The sequence below is a fragment of the Anguilla rostrata genome, chromosome 1, assembly GCF_018555375.3.
Source record: "Anguilla rostrata isolate EN2019 chromosome 1, ASM1855537v3, whole genome shotgun sequence".
NCBI lineage: Eukaryota > Metazoa > Chordata > Actinopteri > Anguilliformes > Anguillidae > Anguilla > Anguilla rostrata.
The window spans coordinates 62,622,198-62,640,812 of record NC_057933.1 but is presented as its reverse complement, the minus strand read 5'-3'; the positions used below and the strand labels follow the sequence as shown (position 1 = coordinate 62,640,812).

At 38.8% G+C, this 18,615-nt stretch overlaps 1 protein-coding gene across 3 annotated transcripts in view; it reads left to right on the top strand.

Moving 5' to 3' along the window:
• abcb5 (ATP-binding cassette, sub-family B (MDR/TAP), member 5) overlaps window positions 1-18,615 on the top strand; it is a 28,277-nt gene that overhangs the window by 2,645 nt on the left and 7,017 nt on the right. For 2 of the 3 annotated variants that reach the window (XM_064348167.1, XM_064348159.1), the window contains exons 2-22: window positions 2,067-2,140; window positions 2,851-2,962; window positions 5,086-5,143; window positions 6,155-6,308; window positions 6,943-7,009; window positions 7,372-7,563; window positions 7,841-8,012; window positions 8,238-8,362; window positions 8,693-8,870; window positions 9,064-9,177; window positions 9,265-9,375; window positions 9,941-10,066; window positions 10,709-10,912; window positions 11,799-11,969; window positions 12,195-12,356; window positions 12,593-12,790; window positions 15,222-15,371; window positions 15,913-16,017; window positions 16,681-16,758; window positions 17,576-17,659; window positions 18,235-18,438. In XM_064348167.1, coding sequence (XP_064204237.1) covers window positions 2,098-2,140; window positions 2,851-2,962; window positions 5,086-5,143; window positions 6,155-6,308; window positions 6,943-7,009; window positions 7,372-7,563; window positions 7,841-8,012; window positions 8,238-8,362; window positions 8,693-8,870; window positions 9,064-9,177; window positions 9,265-9,375; window positions 9,941-10,066; window positions 10,709-10,912; window positions 11,799-11,969; window positions 12,195-12,356; window positions 12,593-12,790; window positions 15,222-15,371; window positions 15,913-16,017; window positions 16,681-16,758; window positions 17,576-17,659; window positions 18,235-18,438 — 2,808 coding nt within the window. In that variant the 5' untranslated portion in view covers window positions 2,067-2,097. Of the gene's footprint in view, window positions 1-1,438; window positions 1,462-2,066; window positions 2,141-2,850; window positions 2,963-5,085; window positions 5,144-6,154; window positions 6,309-6,942; window positions 7,010-7,371; window positions 7,564-7,840; window positions 8,013-8,237; window positions 8,363-8,692; window positions 8,871-9,063; window positions 9,178-9,264; window positions 9,376-9,940; window positions 10,067-10,708; window positions 10,913-11,798; window positions 11,970-12,194; window positions 12,357-12,592; window positions 12,791-15,221; window positions 15,372-15,912; window positions 16,018-16,680; window positions 16,759-17,575; window positions 17,660-18,234; window positions 18,439-18,615 lie in introns of those variants that run through there. The other variant, XM_064348177.1, reaches the window with a different exon arrangement.

The window sequence follows — 18,615 nt, the reverse complement described above, 5'->3', positions numbered from 1 at the left end:
TAAAAGGTGCAACCACCCAACAAAATCAGAGCAGTCTGGAACCGGGGCTACTTTCTCGAGTTAACGGGCTGCATGCCTTTATTTCCCCAGTCTTCTCCAGTATGCTCTTCGGAAGCGTCCTCTTCCGAAGAACGTAGGCAAGTTCCTTCTTTTCACACACCTTGAAAAGACTGGGGAAATAAAGGCATGCAGCCCGCTATTCCGAGAAAGTAAATGCATTTGCTGGCGCGGTTTGTAGAATCGCGGCCAATCGCCTACGTCTATGTTTGGATTTGTACAATTCATTTTTAGCAGGGCTAAAAACAATGTATTTACACGCCATGTATCAATTATTTGTGTTATTTAAACTTGTATTGACGCGGTCTTATTTTTCGCCTTCTGAACAAACAGGTTTTTTTCGTTATTTGTTATTTATGGAGAGGTTTGTCGTTTTTCTGGTTCTGAAGAATGGGCTTTCAAAAGAATATTTATGGCGATGTTTGTTGTTTTTCAGGTTTTGTACAAATGGGCTATTGAAAGCATACGCCATAAAGCTGATCTTATTACTGTTTATCTTGATGATAAACTAACTTTCAAAATTATTATTTTTTGAATCAATCTGCTAATAAAATAGGGAAATGAATGCGCAGGGGCTGCGTCTAATGACATTGCATTTAAATTAAGATGTTACATTTTCTGGCAATAAACTAGCAAATAGATTATGCATTATTAGAATAGGCTTATAGATTATTATTATTAATAGAAATCAATTTTTCTAATGTAGTTTTGTGGCCGAATTAGGCATTTTATATATCCTAGATCCTGCAGGTCGGAGAATTAGCACAGCGACGTTGCTAATGCTCTGAGCTGTCACCGAAAGAATCAGTGCAGAGATGTTGCTGTCCGTCTTGTCCAAACCCACATAAACATTTATCAAACAGACGACGCCAAAAGGGAGACAATAGCTGTGCATACAATGGTAATAATTCTGATTAATTGGATGTCGTTAAATGTCCTATGGAAAAATAAGTGTTTTAAAATTTCTTATGAACGATTCTTAGTTTTAATGGACCAAGATTTTTTTGCCAGTTAATGAACCAAGATTATCTTTCGTCGAAGACAGCCCTAAAACGTAAACCTGCAAAATATAATTAATAAGATGCTTTAAAATGTGTTTTGCTATGAAAATGAGCAATGTGTCATGCAATAAATGAGGTCATATTTACTCTAAAGTGCGGAAAACTTGTCAATAGTTGTAGATGACTGATGAACTGCGGGGGGTGGGGGTGGACCTGTTGTTTTCAGGTCACGAATGGGGGGCTTGCATTCGCAATCTCCGCCTATATATGTGATTTGCATCACTCAAAATTTGGGGTGAGTTTAGCCTTGTCACGCGCGAGGTTGCTTGCCTATAAACTCGCTATTTAATAACGAAAATACATATGCTATCTGAATTCCTTGCAAGGATCTTGAAGAAGGAACGTGAGTCTTGTATACCTGCATAATTGCTACATATTTGATGTTTTAATGTGCGTATGGATCAGACACAGCCAGGCAATTTCATCGAATTAGATAAGAATTTTGCAGGCTACTAAATTTGTAATTTTTGTGACAGAATAATTGAGTGCAACAATTTATTGTGGACTCTTAAGCTGTAACTTTATTATACGCACCACTATTTGGTGAATTTAATAAATATAGGCCTCCTGTGTAACTTGCTCTTTCTGTTTGTAAACCTTTCTAGTACTATAGCAGATATTTTGTGTTTACCATTTACAGGCATAAACGAAGACATTCCTTCAAGGAATCTTTTGATCCGGTCTTTTAGCAGCCAATATTATACTTCACATTTATATACTAATGTGGTAGACTAACTAGTGTGTCTGCCATTGTTGGCTTGCCAGTTGTTTGGCTGAGTGTACACACGATGGTTATGCCAGAGTAGAATAATGTTTTACTACCTTTTTCTATTTTAGTTTTTGATTTGTATATATAATCACCAAATAAAGACATTTTTGGATGTAGTAGCGGTTATTCCAGCCAGTGTGTACAAATACATTTAACAGGAGTCTGTAAATTGTTTTCAGGAACTTGGTACATCTATGCAACGGAGTCACTATGAAAGAAACTGCGGTCAAACCTCTAACACTGCCTCAGGAAGGTATGTTCTGCTTGTTCGAAAATATATTTTTAATTACTGCCATTATTATAAATAACATAATAAATCATATACAGTGGCCTCCAGAATTGTAAAGTTACAGGAGATTTTAAACCCAAATCTGGCTGCCTCTGCCAGGACGGTAAACCTGGGTTGTGGCTGAATCTTCTGTAGGATAGTGATCCAAAGCATTCCTCCAAGCATTCCAGGTCAATTAACCATTTTTTCCCCTCAAAGAATGGTTAGCTGACTGTAGGAGCAGGCTTTGCCATGGCCATCCTGGTCTTCTGACCTAAACCCCATTGGGGTGAGTTGAAAAGGAGTCTGGAGAGATTCTGCATGAAGGAATGATCTCATATCCCCTGTTGTGTGTTCTCTCACCTCGTCAAACATTAAAGGAGAAGTCTCTGTGCTGTTGTCGTGACGCGGGGTGCGTGAACAAAATATTAAATGCAAGGGTGCCAATAACCGACACTTCTTTTTCAAATTATTAATTTTTTTTCTAAACAATAGGATCAGAAGATTATTTTAAGCATAGAAAACCATTGATAAGGAAAGGGGAATTTTATCAAGCATTTTTGTTCATATTTATTGAGGATGCCTGTAATCCTGGAGGACATTGTAAACATTAACATGTTACATGAGACGTTACATACATGTAACATACATACATACATAGTTTTACCACACCTAGGAATTTTGTCTGTTCCCAGAGGTATTCCCTGAGGGGTATACAAACCTTGCTTTCATTGGCGATGAGAAAGCCAAAGAGGAGCCCTTGCCTGTTGAAACTGCCTCAAAACCAAAGAAACACCGACTGTTCAAGTGAGTACTCATCTGCAAACATCATCATAGTATTTAAATACACCACCAAAAATGTATGCAGCTATTTTTACACCTGACAAAGTGGGAAGAAAAAGTTTCATTCATCCAGATTGAAAAGGATTGAATTTATTAGGAATGCCACCTATCAAGAACTATCGTCACGTCAACCTGGCTCATGTCGTGTCTACAACATGCTGTTAAGCAACTTCAGTTGGCATGGCTTACATTTTAGGCTGGAAATGTACTTGATTTTATTGTGCTGCATTACATTACAGGCATTTTTGCCAGACACTCTGATCCAGAGCGACTTACCCAACTTTTACATAGCATTTACATTGCATCCATTTGTACAGCTGGTTTCACACCTTGCTTATATACCTATATCCAGATTAAGTGCCTTGCTCAAGGGTACAACAGCAGTGTCCTACCCGGGAATTGAACCTGTGACCTTTAGGTTATAAGACCAGTTTCTTGCCCGTTATGCTACACTTGTCGTCTGTATACATATTTGCGAAGTGTTTATGTCCCAAGTGACATTGTTCACATACTTGTCTGCATACTTTTTGTCTGACTTGAGGTTTAAAAGGTATGTCCACAAGGGGGGAGATCAGGGCTTCTCTTCAAATGATTCCACCATCTTTCCCTTAGAGTATACATATTATATGGAGACAGCGACACCAATAGAAACCTATGGGGAACAATTCCACCACACAGGGAATCAGGATGTGTAATAGTTTTGCTCACTACCTGATTTCCCCTGTGTTATCAAAGATAATGCACATGCAGGCTATGCCATACTTACTGTGCAATTAGCCAATCACATGCAGTATTCTCCTTAGATATATTAGATAGCTATGACCAATGTGCACTTATTGCACATCACTTTGGATAAAAATATGTTCTAGATGGTGGGGTGGATGTCTAGTCCCGCTGTTATTTCGTTTCAGCACATGTCCACTAGGTGGGATACAGACACCTACCATTGATAGTGTATGGTGGAGTAACTTGTCTTCTTTTTAAATAAACAATTCTCAACATAGATACAGGTGCATTTTTGTTTTTATTTAAAATATGAAGTTCGTAGAAATACCATTGCTAAATGATCGCGCCTATTAAATTACATATTCATGTGATGTGCATTCACCACCGTGCATAATTCGTTTGGGTACCGTGATGTTAAACTGGGTCATGTAACCGCTACAGATGCCAAGATTTCCAAGTGCTCTCCGTGATCCACGAATGCCACTGGCATATGACAAGCCCTTTTATCATTTATTAGTGTGCCCGAATTCACATTACAGATACCTGTAATTCATTTATGACAAGTTGAAATGCTAATTTAAGATGTCTCTAATGAGTTTTTGACTGGTATGATTGAAGTTATATTTGCCATTAGGTTGTATGGAACCTCCAGTTAAAGATGTCTGCAGTTCAGTATTGTCTGTCTAAAACGTGAATTCCAGATGTCAGCCTTTAAATTATGATTAGTAGTAAATTTGAGTGATCTCCAAATTAGTTCTGACTAGTCATAATTTCAATTATAGATATCTTTGATTCCTAATGATTAAATATATCTAAATGATCTTTTGTCATATCTGAAACTAAGATTTTACTAGTCAAAATACAATTGTAGATATTTAGAATTGGTAGTTACAAAAAGTCTAAATTCAAGTGGAGATCTCGGGGATCTCAAATTGGAATTATTACTAGTCTAGTCAAGCCATTGAGATATTTACACACTACAAAGAAGTTATGGATATCTTGGAAGGAAACATTTTATTTTGGAGATCGCAATTCTAGTCAGAATTAATTTAATTTAATGGATATTCAGTTGTTCTTCTGACTCGTCAAAATGCAGTTGTAGATATCAAAAATATGTCATTAATTAAAAAATTATCAAAACATTTGGAATCATTTGTTGTCCTTTCTGATTAACTTGTTTATCATTAGTTGTCTTATTTTGCCCTGTCAAAGTTCATGAATCAATGAAGTTGCAGCTAATGATTAAAGTCGTTCAGCATATTAATTTTATTATTGAAGTGGTCTTATAATCAGGTGGAACTCTAAAAGGACACCAATATCAACAAAATGATTATTATGTGTATCCTCTTTTCATCAATTAGGAAGGACAAACCAGAAGACCGAAAAGAAATTGTGAAGCCCATTGGATTCTTTCAGCTGGTAAGAACTCTCCTTTTCCCACAGAACCTGGGCATCAACAATTTTCCAACTTGATGTCTGGATTGATATCTATGTGATGTAGTAGTGCCATCAGAGTGCTAGCCTAATATCACGAGCCAACTTTTGAGAAAATGCTTTCTGCACTCCACTCTGGCCCCTAATATCACGGCCAGAGTGGAATGCAGAAAGTTTTTTTCACGTTAGAAGTTAGACGTTAGAAGGCAGCACCAAGACGTTTTCTACCACTTTTTGTTCTGATAAAATGATATTTTAAAAATGTTGAAATAAAGGCATGGATTATTATCATTATGTTTCATTATAAAGTAGGCATATAGACACGTTTAGAGCTAAAACAAAAAAAGTTATGTAGGGCGTAATTACCCTAAGCTGTGTTTTCGACACTTACAGCTGGTCATAGCTGGTCTGTGGCTGGCCAAAGCTGGTCAAAGCTGGTAGAGTTAGCTGGTGGTCAAACAGGTGGACTAAATGACTATACAGGCTGGTTAGCTGGGGAAATATCTGGTTGACTAGTTAAGTGTCAAAACGCAGCTTAAACCAGCTTGGCCAGTTTCAACTGATTTTAGCTGGAATTTTCAGCAGGGTTGGGACAATTTTCTTGATTTGGTTCTGCACTCTGCAATTTTAGATTTTTAATCAAACAATTCACATGTGGTTAAACTGCAGATCAGATTCTCAGCTTTTATTTGAAGGTATTTTTTCACCGTGTATAAATTACAGTACGTTTTATACATATTCCCCTATAGTTGACTAAAACCTGTGTCTTCATTCAGTTTTTTGAAAGATGTCAGGTTTGTTGCTCAGACCTTGGAATCGAATACATTGCTGTAAGCCTGAACAGGCCAGGTCCACTCACAATGCAAAGTCATGAAAATACTTCTATAAGAATTGAAAAACTGTTCATGTGTTGCCTCTCAGAAAAAAAACACTGTTCACTGGTTGAAAACCATTACGTTCCACAAGATGTGTGTGTCTTCTGTCTTGCTTCTGTAGTTTCGCTATGCCACTCCTCTGGAAACCATCCTGATGCTCATAGGCATATTCTGTGGTGTAGTGCATGGCGTCAGCCTGCCAGTCCTGTTGGTGGTGTTTGGAAAGATGACGGACAGTTTTGTCGAGAGTGGGCAACAGCATAATCTGACAGCCGGTGAGACTCCCTCAAGTTCAGTAGGTCTTTGAGATCTTCATTTTAGATTTTTATTTACCCCAAAGGACAAGTTGTGTTAAACACATAATATAATGTTCCCTGCTAGTACCTCTTACTCTGTGAGGAATTCATTCCTAGACGTCACACTGTTTTCAGGATTGGCTGTGTGTTTTTACCCCAGTGCTGATTGGGATAAGTATGGATGGCAACACAGTGACAAGTTTGATGTAAAGGAATGATGGGACCACACTAAATGGAACAACTAGAAAAGTTGTTACGGTAGGGGTAGGGGAGTACCCGACAGAGTACCCCATGGAGCATTTGAACTTACAGAGTCCTTTTCTCCAAAGAGAAAACTGCAAAAGAACAGTATTATACTGAACTATTCAAATCTCACACAGAGCAACAAGGTGACAGAGTAGTCAGATTGACAAAGTTATGAGCCCTCTTTGCAGGTGGAAGAAGGCAAGGATTGGATAGCACTGATACAATGGTGTGGACCAATGGTGTCATACCTGAGATAGATGACGTAGAGGGAGGGAAATAGAGAGCCATACAAAATAAAGCAAGTGTCTGTCCAAAGCACATAACACTCAAAGTTACAGTGTTATTAAATTACCTATTCTTTCCACAGCCAATTTAACAGTGAATGTGAACTCCTCAGAATGTACCAGTACAGACATTGAAGCTAGGGTATCTATGTAAGTAAATATATTTTATTTAGTTAATACATTAAATAGCTAATACATATTATGAAGTTAGATTTATTATGTATTCAATGTTTTATATATTTAATGTTAAATGTTAGTTGCCTCTTTTATTTATAAAACCTTATCTTGATAAATTGGATTATAATTATATTGGTTATAAATTATAAGCGCTATATTATATATGTGTTTTAATCATAACCATAAGTAACTTTCACAGTCCTCAAAATGGCAAAATGACATCTCAATATCAAAAAGTGATATCATGCATAACATGTCCAACAAAATGTTTGAGACAGTTCACATGCTGTATATAGGTTTTCTGTGTTTATTAACCTCCCCACTCCCCCTCCCAGGACCTGCTATTACTTTCTGGGAATTGGAGCAGCAGTGATCTTCTTTGGAACTTTTCAAACTATGGTATTTCTGCTGACTGCCACCACACAGACTAAACGGATTAGGTCAAAATACTTCCATGCCATCCTTCATCAGCCCATGGAATGGTTTGATACACATCAGCTTGGTGTGTTAAACATCAGATTAACAGAGTGAGTGCTAAACAACTGTGAAAATGGCTCGTATTAAATTGCAGATTAAGTTGAATGCACTTGTATTTCTCCTACATTGTAAATTGCTCTGGATAAGGGCGTCTGCCAAATAAGTGTAACGCAAATGTAACGGCACAATCTTAGTGGTCTTGCTCCTCTCACATTATATACATGTTTTGTTTTATTTTATCATTTAAGGAAATGTTCTCTGATCAGTTTTGATCATTTAAATCGTGTCAGTTCATTTGAATATATTTTGTTTTTTGTATTTATTTAGGGATATTAACACTATCAAAGATGGACTGGGTGACCATATTGGCATCTGTGTGGAGCATTTCACCACATTTTTGGCTGGAATAATTGTTGGCCTTTACCATGGCTGGAAACTGTCCCTAGTCATCCTCTCAGTCGGTCCAATCATTGCAGGATCTGCTGCTGTCTGGTCAAAAGTAAGAAATGGCTACAGTACTCATAATTTCTGTCAAGACATCAAATGTTCAGTTATAGCTGAACCTGTGAAAATAATGCCAGGCCTGTCACTGTTTGTGATTTCAAGATATGAGATGAAGACACTTTAGAAATATTTAGCTGCCATTGCTGGTCATACATTGATTGTGTGTGTGTGTGTGTGTGTGTGTGTGTGTGTGTCCATCCATGTGTGTGTGCCCTTCCAGGCCCTTCGCACCCTGGGTAGCAAAGAGCTCTCGGCGTATGCCAAGGCTGGAGCGGTAGCTGAAGAAATGCTTGTCTCAATCAGGACAGTTGTGGCTTTCAATGGACAGAATCAAGCAGTTGAGAAGTAATGTTCATACCGTAATGATTTCAAACAGCACCTAATAACCTATCATTATGGAATACATTCCTAACTGTTGCGATTAAAGATGTTGTGATGTTGCATTGCTGGTAAACTGAATAAATGGAAAAGGACAGTATATTGTTTTGTGTGTGAATTGGTCTTACTATTGGAGATAATTAAAAAATCTTGAAGAAATTAGTAAAAGAAATCAAAAAATTGATTTCATTGATCATGCTAATCACTTTCTTAAACTTTTTAAAACATTCTGGATTTCTTTATGAATGCCACAGTATATGAAATATTTAATCTGTACATTTTTTTTTGTTCTTTTAGATATGAGACCAAGTTAGAGGATGCAAAAAACTTAGGCCTCAAGAAGGCCATTGTCACCAAAGCATCCATTGGCGTGGCTCAGTTATTTGTGTATGGGACACATGCACTGGGGCTCTGGTATGGAACACAGCTTACTGTCGATGAACCAGAAAACTACAGCATCGGAAGAGTTTTGATCGTAAGCTGTGCCCGCTTTTGGCTCCTGAGAAAAGGGCAGAACTTTACCTTATCTTTGTTTGTATCTGCTGCCACCATCAATAAAGTAAACTTACAGTTTAAAAAATTACAGTAAAATTACAGTTTTTGTGGTGCACGTTGTTGTGGTAAATGTGTGTATAAGCCTCATTTCTGACAGTTCTGACTGTTCTCAGGTGTTCATGGCAGTGATTATGGCATTATCCAATTTGAACGAAGGAGTCTCACACTTGGAGGCTATAGTGAAGGCCCAGGGTGCAGCCAGTGAGATCTACAACACAATTGACATGGTACAGTACTAACCTCTGTTTCTCAATAACAACGTGTCCCACTGGCAGATCAGGCCTAACTATTTAAATGAACCTTTTCTATCACAGCATCGCCCAATTGACAGTAGTTCAAAGGAAGGCCACAAACCAGATCGTGTGATAGGAAACATTGAATTCAAGAACATCCAATTCAGTTACCCCTCCAGGAAGGATGTAACGGTAGGTGAAGCGTTCCAGTTAAACTTAACACTGGTATACTGTGCCTGAAAGAAAACCCAATGATATTGTGCTGTTCCCTAATAAGGTCTCTGTATATTATTATTCAGATATAACTTAGCATGTATATCTAATTTGAGATTAAAAGTATTTGCAAGTAGTCATTTTGCAGATGAATCTCAGGGAATGTGTGGATGAAACAGACACACAGCTAGTCAATGGACTTTCAATGCTGCTACTGCTGTATATTCTGTATATACTACCCTTTGTAGCTTCCATGAAAAATAGTATAAATCCAAGGTTTTAAGATAAACTAAGGATTATTGTTCATTCGGATGAACCAAAGAAGCCTCATGTCAAATATTGCATCTTGTTCAAGGTAACAAATGTCTAGTCATTGTTATATTGTTGGGTGCATGTGACTAAATCATATTTGAGATTATTATTATTATGTGGCTCAAAGTCTTTGCAATCAAACATGACTATTTAGTCGGAGCCAAAGCCTTTGTTGTCTCATGTGTTGTGGTACCGTGGAACATCATGAATCACTTCTCCCCTTTGTGGACAGATCCTGAAGAGCATGAGTCTTAAGATCCCCTGTGGGAAGACCATTGCCCTGGTTGGAGCCAGTGGCTGCGGGAAGAGCACCACCATACAGCTCCTCCAGCGTTTCTATGACCCCGACGTAGGAGAGGTGAGGGGTCAGGGGTCACGCTCAGCCAGAATGATCAAATTGTATGTCTCAGGAGTGCACAGTCAACCCAGAAATTAACATTCTAACATTCTTTACGATACAGAAGACGCACTGTCTGCTTAGAGCACATTAATCCAGTGTGCCAAATGACCCAGTTCTTTGCAAAACATCTTATTCTCTTCAAAGAAATGGATTCATACTGGATTGTTTCCTTAAATGAATGTGATATGAATTTGGGTCTCATTAACAAATACTTGATACCAGTTCATATGAATACTTAGGTTCACTTTATATTATGTCTGATGTGGATTGCATATTTGGCAGATGTGATTACAACTGCACCTTGTCATTCTGCGCAAGAATAATATCCACAGGTTTTCTTGTTTTGTCAAGTATTTATAAAACAATAATATGGACCATTCTAATTTTTTGGTGGTTTTTACTTTGACTTTAAAATGAATAAAAAATATTTCAAGTTATATTTCCATTTTAAACACATGGTCTTGAGGTAAAACGGTAATATTTCAAGGACGACATCACTTGCTACCCTCCCAGAGTTAAACAAAGGTGTCCTAGTATTGTATCTAGGTAGGTGTCTTAGTATAATGTGGATGGCTGAATAGCCCTGAATGGCTTCCTCAGGTCCTGCTGGATGGCCACGATGTCCGCTCCCTCAACTTGAAGTGGCTGAGACAAAACATGGGCATTGTGAGTCAGGAACCTGTGCTCTTTGGCACGACCATTGAGCAGAACATCCGCTACGGACGTGAGGATGCCACCAATGAGGACATTGAGCGGGCAATCCGGGAGGCCAATGCCTATGACTTCATCTCCAAGCTCCCTGACGTGAGTCTGCTCCCCATCTCATGACACCAGTGCAGCCTCGGTTACGCACCTGAACCTCGTTTGTTCTCGGATCTACAAATCTGGAAAAATCACATAACATGGAATGTTTTATTCTGAAAATCACATAAATGTGCTACCAATCCTGGACTCCCATAGAGACCCACTGTTTCCATATGCAAGTGCACTTGACCCACTATTGAGTATGCTAGTTGATACAGCTTTTTAAAAAGCTGTTAAATTTTGGAAAATTGAGCATACTTAAAAATACCTGGATGAAATGTCTCCAGTTTTGTTCAGGAGCATACTATTCAGAAAGAGAACACTGGTCCCATATATATGAAATGCAGATTGTGTTAAATGCAGATGTTAAATTTAAATACCGGTGATGATGGGACTGCGTTTGTATGCGATTTGTTTACTTTACCTCACACTGTTTCCCACAGTACCCACAGTACATTTAGAATAGTATGGTTTATTTTTGCTACTAAAAAGTACTAAACGGTATGCAGTATGCTTATTAGACAGTAAGTTAGGAGGCAGACACAACCTTGGAGCAAAGCAACTTAAATCCTGACTGAGTCTGATCCATGAACGTGAGCTTTCCAGACTGTTTTCTGTTACAAATCTGGAAATCACATAACATGGAATGTTATCTGAAAAATCACATAAATATGTACTAACTGAGTAAGGAGAGTATGTATCGATACAATAATGACCACATTAGACGCTGGCAAGTTAAAAGGTTATTGGTTAGCTAAAATTGGAGCAATGTTCCATTGCAGGAGCTCATTCAAAAGAGACACTGATTTTGTGGTTTGTAACATTAGACGGATAGCTTGTCAGCGATACATTTGTCTCGCTTTCCTCTGGTCTCTGGCCGAGACAGAAGCTGGACACCGTGGTGGGGGATCGGGGTGCCCAGCTGAGTGGGGGGCAAAAGCAGAGGATCGCCATCGCCCGCGCGCTGGTCAAAAACCCCAAGATCCTTCTGCTGGATGAGGCCACATCAGCGCTGGACACGCAGAGCGAGGCCATCGTTCAGGCGGCGCTGGACAAGGTGAGGCCGGATGCGAAGGCATGTCTGAGCGCATTACTGCAATACTGCACATTACTGGGGTTCTGCGTACAGGTCAGGAGGAGAAGTCAAGCTTTTGAGGACTATTTCATGCAAGTTGCATCCCTCACAATGTGCCGAGCTGCAGTGGTTATATAGTTAAGCACTTCTGTGAGTCTGCAAACAATGGAGCATTCACATGCCACTTCTTTCAAATGCTGTGCACAGGCGAGAGCTGGCCGCACAACCATTGTCATTGCCCACCGCCTGTCAACCATCAGAACGGCTGACATCATTGCCGGATTCGACAATGGTGTGGTAACGGAATTGGGGACACACAGCGAACTGATGAATTTGAAAGGAATCTACTACTCTCTTGTTATGCAGCAGGTACCCAGTGCTTTTTTTTTCTTGAATCAAATGACACCTTCTACTCATTATGTTACATAACATTAGATTTGGTTACATTCATTTAGCTGAGCAGATATATTTTCACCGCTGTCAATTTATTTTCCTTTTCATGCCCTTTTCCTTCTTTTGTTTTAAAGACTTGCCTCAGTTTTTTTTTGCAATCAAGTGTTCTGTTATCCTCGTGCCCATTAATCCAGTGTTTTGCTGATTTTCAGAGTTCAGAGAAAGACAGTGAAAGCGAGTCAACTGAGTGGGACACTTCCGATGTGTCATCTGATGAGGCGAATGAAGAGGACCAAAATCAGGCATCGGTGGGAAACGAGCTCTTTGCCAGAAATAGCTTCAGACGGAGGTCTTCCAAAAAAAGAAAATCCAGGAAAAGAAGCAAGAAATTTGCAAAAAAAGGGAAAAAGGTAAATTAAAGCTAAATGCTGATCTGACCCAGCGCCTGCTCAGCACCATGGATTCAACTGTAGTCCTTTTCTTGATTACGAACACATCTTGTGTGGGTCAGTGGGGAGGTTAAGCTCAGGAAGATGTTCCATAGGCCAATTATTTATTTTTATTTATTTATTCACTCATAGAGGGCCAATGATGGTGTGACTGAACCCTTTCCCTGGAGTTAATTTTCAAAGTTAACAGGCTTTTTAAACAAAAAACAGCAAAAGTTTAATTCCACTTTCAGTTACATATACTGTGCACCAACCTTTGATAAAGGTGAGCAAGAAAGGCTGTATAAAATAAGAATACAGATAATGAGCTATATTGTTTGCTCAAAAAAAATAGCAAAATTATGTTCTTTTATGCAATTTCTGAAATAAAATGATCTTGTTTTATAAGTAATATACTATTTTCCTAAAGGATATGTCTTGGTTATTCACACCCCTAATATATATATTTAATATTTTATTTATAAATGAATAATAAATCAGCATTACCATTATATGTTTAAGTTTATCTCCATCTAAAGGGAACTATATTCTGGCCTCCCGTGGCTGCCTGTTTCACAGGGGTCTAAAAATAAGGTCACACGTGTAAAATTCATGTCATGTATCACCATGGGCTAAAAGCAAAGAACTCTCACAAGAAAGAGTACAAAGGGCTGTTAACTATCACAAGTCAGATGCTACACGAAAAAATAAAGAAAAAGGAAGCTAAAACATGGCCAGGAATGGATGATGCCAAGCAAGTCTGTGGTCCTGAGCATACCTCAAAATCAATGAGAAATGGTTAACCTACAACAAGGCTTGAACCTGATCAAAAATACAGACTGGTGACAAATTAAAGGAAAAACCTGAATAAATGAGTGGAGAAATATAACAAATGTACATGATTCCATACAGCTGTACTACATGATACAATCAAGCAACGAACAGCCTGTGGCATGTATAACAGTGCTGAGCTGGCCTAGTTGACCTCGATTTTGGATCAAGATGGCAAGGGGAAAAGATCTAAGCAACTTTGAAATAGAGCTCATTTTTGGGGCACGGATGGCAGGATCTTCAGTCACAGAGCCTGCTGAACTGACTAGTGTTTCAATAGGAAGAGTGACTAAAGTGACATCTGCATTTAGATCTATGGGAAAGACATCAGTAGTATCAAATAGGGTTGGACGTTATGGTCAAATGCGCACATTTGATGTTTGTACATTAGTGGAATATGAAAGGAAAAACAGAACTCATACTCCGGTGTTTGAGAATGTTAATGCGGGACTGATCAGACTGTCAGCAAGAACAGTCCTTTGACAACTATATAGAGAGAGGTATTAGTGTAGGGTTGCAGTGCATAAACCCGTCATTACAAAGACAAATGCACATTTGAAAGTTCAGTGCAAAAACTATAGGCGCTGGTGTACAGAGATGTGGAAAAAGGTGATATGGACAGATAAGTCCTCTATCACCATTTGTTTGACAAGTGGGCAAGTTCATGTGTGGCATACATGAAGAGAACTGTATAGGCCTGCATGCTTGACCCATACTGTGAGGGGATGCAGTGGTTCTGTTATGCTGTGGGGGGCATTTTCCTGACATGGTTTGGGTCCACTTGTCCCCTTAGAGGGAAAGGTCACTGCAAATCAATACAAGTGAATCGTATGCAGTGGCCCTTGCTGTCACCAGATCTCAACCCAGTTGAACACCTATGGGAGGTTTTGGACCAACGTGTTAAAGAGCGCTCTCCACCACCACCATATAAACAACAAATGAAGGAATATCTTTTGGAAGAATGATGTTGATCCCTCCAGTAGTGTTCCAGAGACTTGTAGAATCTATGCCAAGGCACATTGAAGCTGGCTCATGGTAGCCCAACACCTTACTAAGATTATGTTGGTTTTTCCTCTAATTTGTCATCCGTCTGTATGTGGTTACAATTTGTGTGTGGTCCTGAAGCAGAAACTGAATGATCAAGAAAGATTCAGTTTGGTGGCATGGCCAAAGATCCCTCCCACAATGTTTCACCAATCTCATAAAACATAATGGAGGATGACTCTGTAATGTTATCCTTGTGAAGGGGGAGTGCACAAAGTACTGACAATAGTTTTGTGAATATTTGTGGTACTTATGGTGTTATTTTTGTTGATTCTATTGGATGATTATTATTATTTTAAGTAAAATATTTTGCACATTTTTGAGCATTATAACACAGTAAGTGTATTCTCTATTTCATAGTCTTTCATGTTAATCTTTATCAAGGGTGTGAGTACTTTTGGCAGACGCCCTACATACTTGTAATTGCAGAGTATGCCACCGACCTTTTTTCACAAAACAGCCATCACATGGCTGTGGTTTTCATTGGTGTTCCAAGGCTCTGACAGGGCAGTAGACACTTCTATCTTTTCTCTCTCAGGATGAGGAGCCTCTCCCTGACATCCCTTTCACCAGGATGCTTGCCCTGAGCAAACCGGAGTGGCCATACCTGCTGCTGGGGGCCCTCTCCAGCTTGGTATATGGAGCTATTTATCCTTGTTCCGCCATCCTCTTGGCCAAAATCATTGGAGTAAGTACAAGTAGGCTACATGGACCAATATAAAAATAACTTTTATATTGTTATAGCCTAGTCAGAGCAGCTGATTTTATACTCTGACTATACTGTGGCTCACACTGAAAAGCATCTTTAGTTAAAAAACAAAAAGAAAAAACTACAGAAAATATTTTGGCAAAGTGCCGAGTTCCGTGCTTGGAACTTTGATAAAATATTGACTGCTGTTTTTAATCCTATGCTTTTTCATAAAGTTATTTTATTCTTTTTTTTCCCACGTAAGCACAATAAAATGTTTTTTTTTTATTTATTTTTTTAATAAAAATTTATGCCAAAGACCATTTAAATAAAAAATGTGCAGTGTACTCAGCTCAATTCTTTTGGCTATTGCTGATTTCTGGCTTAAATCTGTAATATTCAGGTGTAAGACATAGCACAACAGACCTACCCCACAAAATGAATATGTTTATGTGCATATGTACTTAGAAGTTTCAGGGAAATCAAAAGTTTCTACTTGTTCTAGAGTCTGGACTGATGTTATTTATATGATGTGCTGTAGGCGTTTGCTGAGATTGATCCTGAAGTGAGACGTGAAAGGACCTTGTTTTTCTCCTTGCTTTTCCTTGCTGTTGGAGGAATGGCTTTTTTGTCTTCCTTCTTACAGGTCTGTAAACTCTGTGCGTGTTTGCCTACGTATGTGCATGTTTATATTCTGGTCCATCTGCAATTGAAGCCAGCCTTTGTATTTGCTGCTAGTTTGTTGCACTGTACATTTCGATTACAGTGTCACACACTGTATGGTAACACTGTCATTGCTCAAGTGTGTAACCTTGCCGTAGTATGCTTGGTTTGTTATACAGACAAATGACAGCAATAGCACTGAAATTATGTTCTATCCAAGTAAAACTGTATGTGTTATTGTGTAGCAGATGTGTATCAATACAGTTTGCACCCTTACTGATTTCCTCTGTTGCTGCATATTTATCTAATGTTAAACATTGTGGCACCATTACATAGCCTAATTAAACTGAATAAAATTGAATGAAAATTAAATTGGACATAAATGTGACTAGTTTTTGAGGTTTAAGGCATTTGCATTGATTTGCAGTACTAGGATGCATGGATTAATATGGAAGGAATGTGTAGAGAGATTTTTATATTCTGTGAGTATGATGTCAATGAATGTGTTTAGACGAAGGTTTAATATGATATAAGCTGTGTAAGTTCCCATGAATATGGGGATTAGTTTAGCAGCGGATAAATGATGAAAGTATGCATCCTTTAATTAGGGAAGTTCTCTTTTCATTAAACTTAAATTCTTTCTCAGGGATTCTCGTTTGGTAAATCTGGTCAGCTTTTAACTATGAGACTTCGAAGCCAGTCTTTCTCTGCTATGATGAGACAGGTAAGGCACACTCTGCATGCTAAAATGTGACTGTGTAAAGATATGTCCTCCTGCTGTTTGTTTGTATGAGGTCAGAATGACCTCATAGAAGTTGATGTCTATAAGGACTTGGGGCCGGATGTATTGAAGGATTGCCACTGTTTTGCAAACGCAAAAGCACTTGCTACAAGGTCACAGTATTTACATTGGAATTATTAAACGATTCTTCCTTTTTGATGCACAGGTAAATCTGTTCTTGACTGAATATACCTAGGCTGAACACACTAAAACAGGCTAGAGTTTTTGTCAATTAGGCCAATAGGTATTGTATTCCTATGCTGAAATGTGCCTTCGTGGCCATTACCTCGATTTCCTTAGCTGTAATGTTAAGTTTTGCTTCGCTACTTAGGTCTGCTCGCTCCGTATCCATTTATTGGCATGTTGTAGTCTGGACATGTAAGCATGCCATATTGTTTCTAACCCTTATTTATGAGCGTCTCCTGCTGCAAAATTGCGAATGTGGGCCCTTCATTTATTTGATTACATAATTAGGACTAGGCATAATAATGTATAATAATGTACAGTTAATCTCAGTATGTGCACATGCAACAGCGCAACAAAAGTTAATGTTTTTGTTCTGCAACTATTTACTTTATACATTGGGCCCTGAGAGTCTGCGGTCATTGTGGCCATTTCGTTTTGATGAAGCCAAAAAATAGTGTCAAACTTAGTGCTGCATAGGCTGCAACCTGTAACTTGGTAACATTTCACGCACATTTAGTTTCTTTGATGTTTTTAACATGAACGCATTGAGTATTTCTACATTTTTCCTGTGCAGGAAATTGGCTGGTTTGATAACAGCAGAAATGCTGTAGGAGTCTTGACGACAAGGTTGGCCACTGATGCTTCACAGGTGAAAGGGGTAAATACCAGTCATCGTTTTTTTCCCCTTGAAATATTCAGAAATAATAAGGCCTTACACTGAACAGTCTGCCTGTTTAGGGTGAAAGTCTAGGATAGGCAACCGTTTGCTTCCAGTACAACAATTCCTCTCGCTTTCCCAGTCTCTCTGAAAATGGGAACAGTGGATACTACACAGAATCACACTTGTACAGACAAATGTTTTAAATTTTTCTGGTTAGTAGGATTCAGTTCACTGCTGCGTCTTTTAAAAAAAGAAAAAGCCCGATAAGCCAATGGAAAAATCACATTTACTGCATGGGTGTCCAAATCTGAGAATTATTACTTTTTTCCTGCCAAAAAAGTCCTTGTTTAACCGAAAAATTATTTTATGCTTAAACATATTAACTTCAGCAAATCCAATGGTAAAGTGACCATTAAAGTGAGAATGATGTAAAAGCAGCACCTTTGGCAGCCATTTATAGACTCATAAAGAATTGAGGTTTTTGGAACCTGACTGATAACGGGCAGCCAGAAGATCTCTGTGTCTGAATGAGGATGTTGATCCTGGTCCATTTGCTGTTCTCTCTTTGGAAGGCGGTCGAATCCAGTCTGTCCCTGGGCATCAGCGCGACCTCTTCTCTCCTTATTGCCATACTGGTGGCCTTCGTCCACAGCTGGCACCTCAGCCTCCTCCTCATCGGCTGTGTGCCCTTACTCCTCGTTTCCAGAATCATTCAGATGGGGTCCGAATCTGGATATGCTTCTAAGGACCGGAGTGCTCTGGAGCTCTCTGGAAAGGTGAAGCATGTTTGGGTTCAGATTTAAAGGAGGAAATTTGTTTATATATATATAATGTCATTATTGTCATGGTCCTGTTTTCCTGTCTGTGTTTCCCTTGTTGGGTCGCCAGATGGCGGCACTTCTGTTTTGTGTCCTGCTCCCCCCCTGTTAATTGTATGATTGTTTTCAATTGTC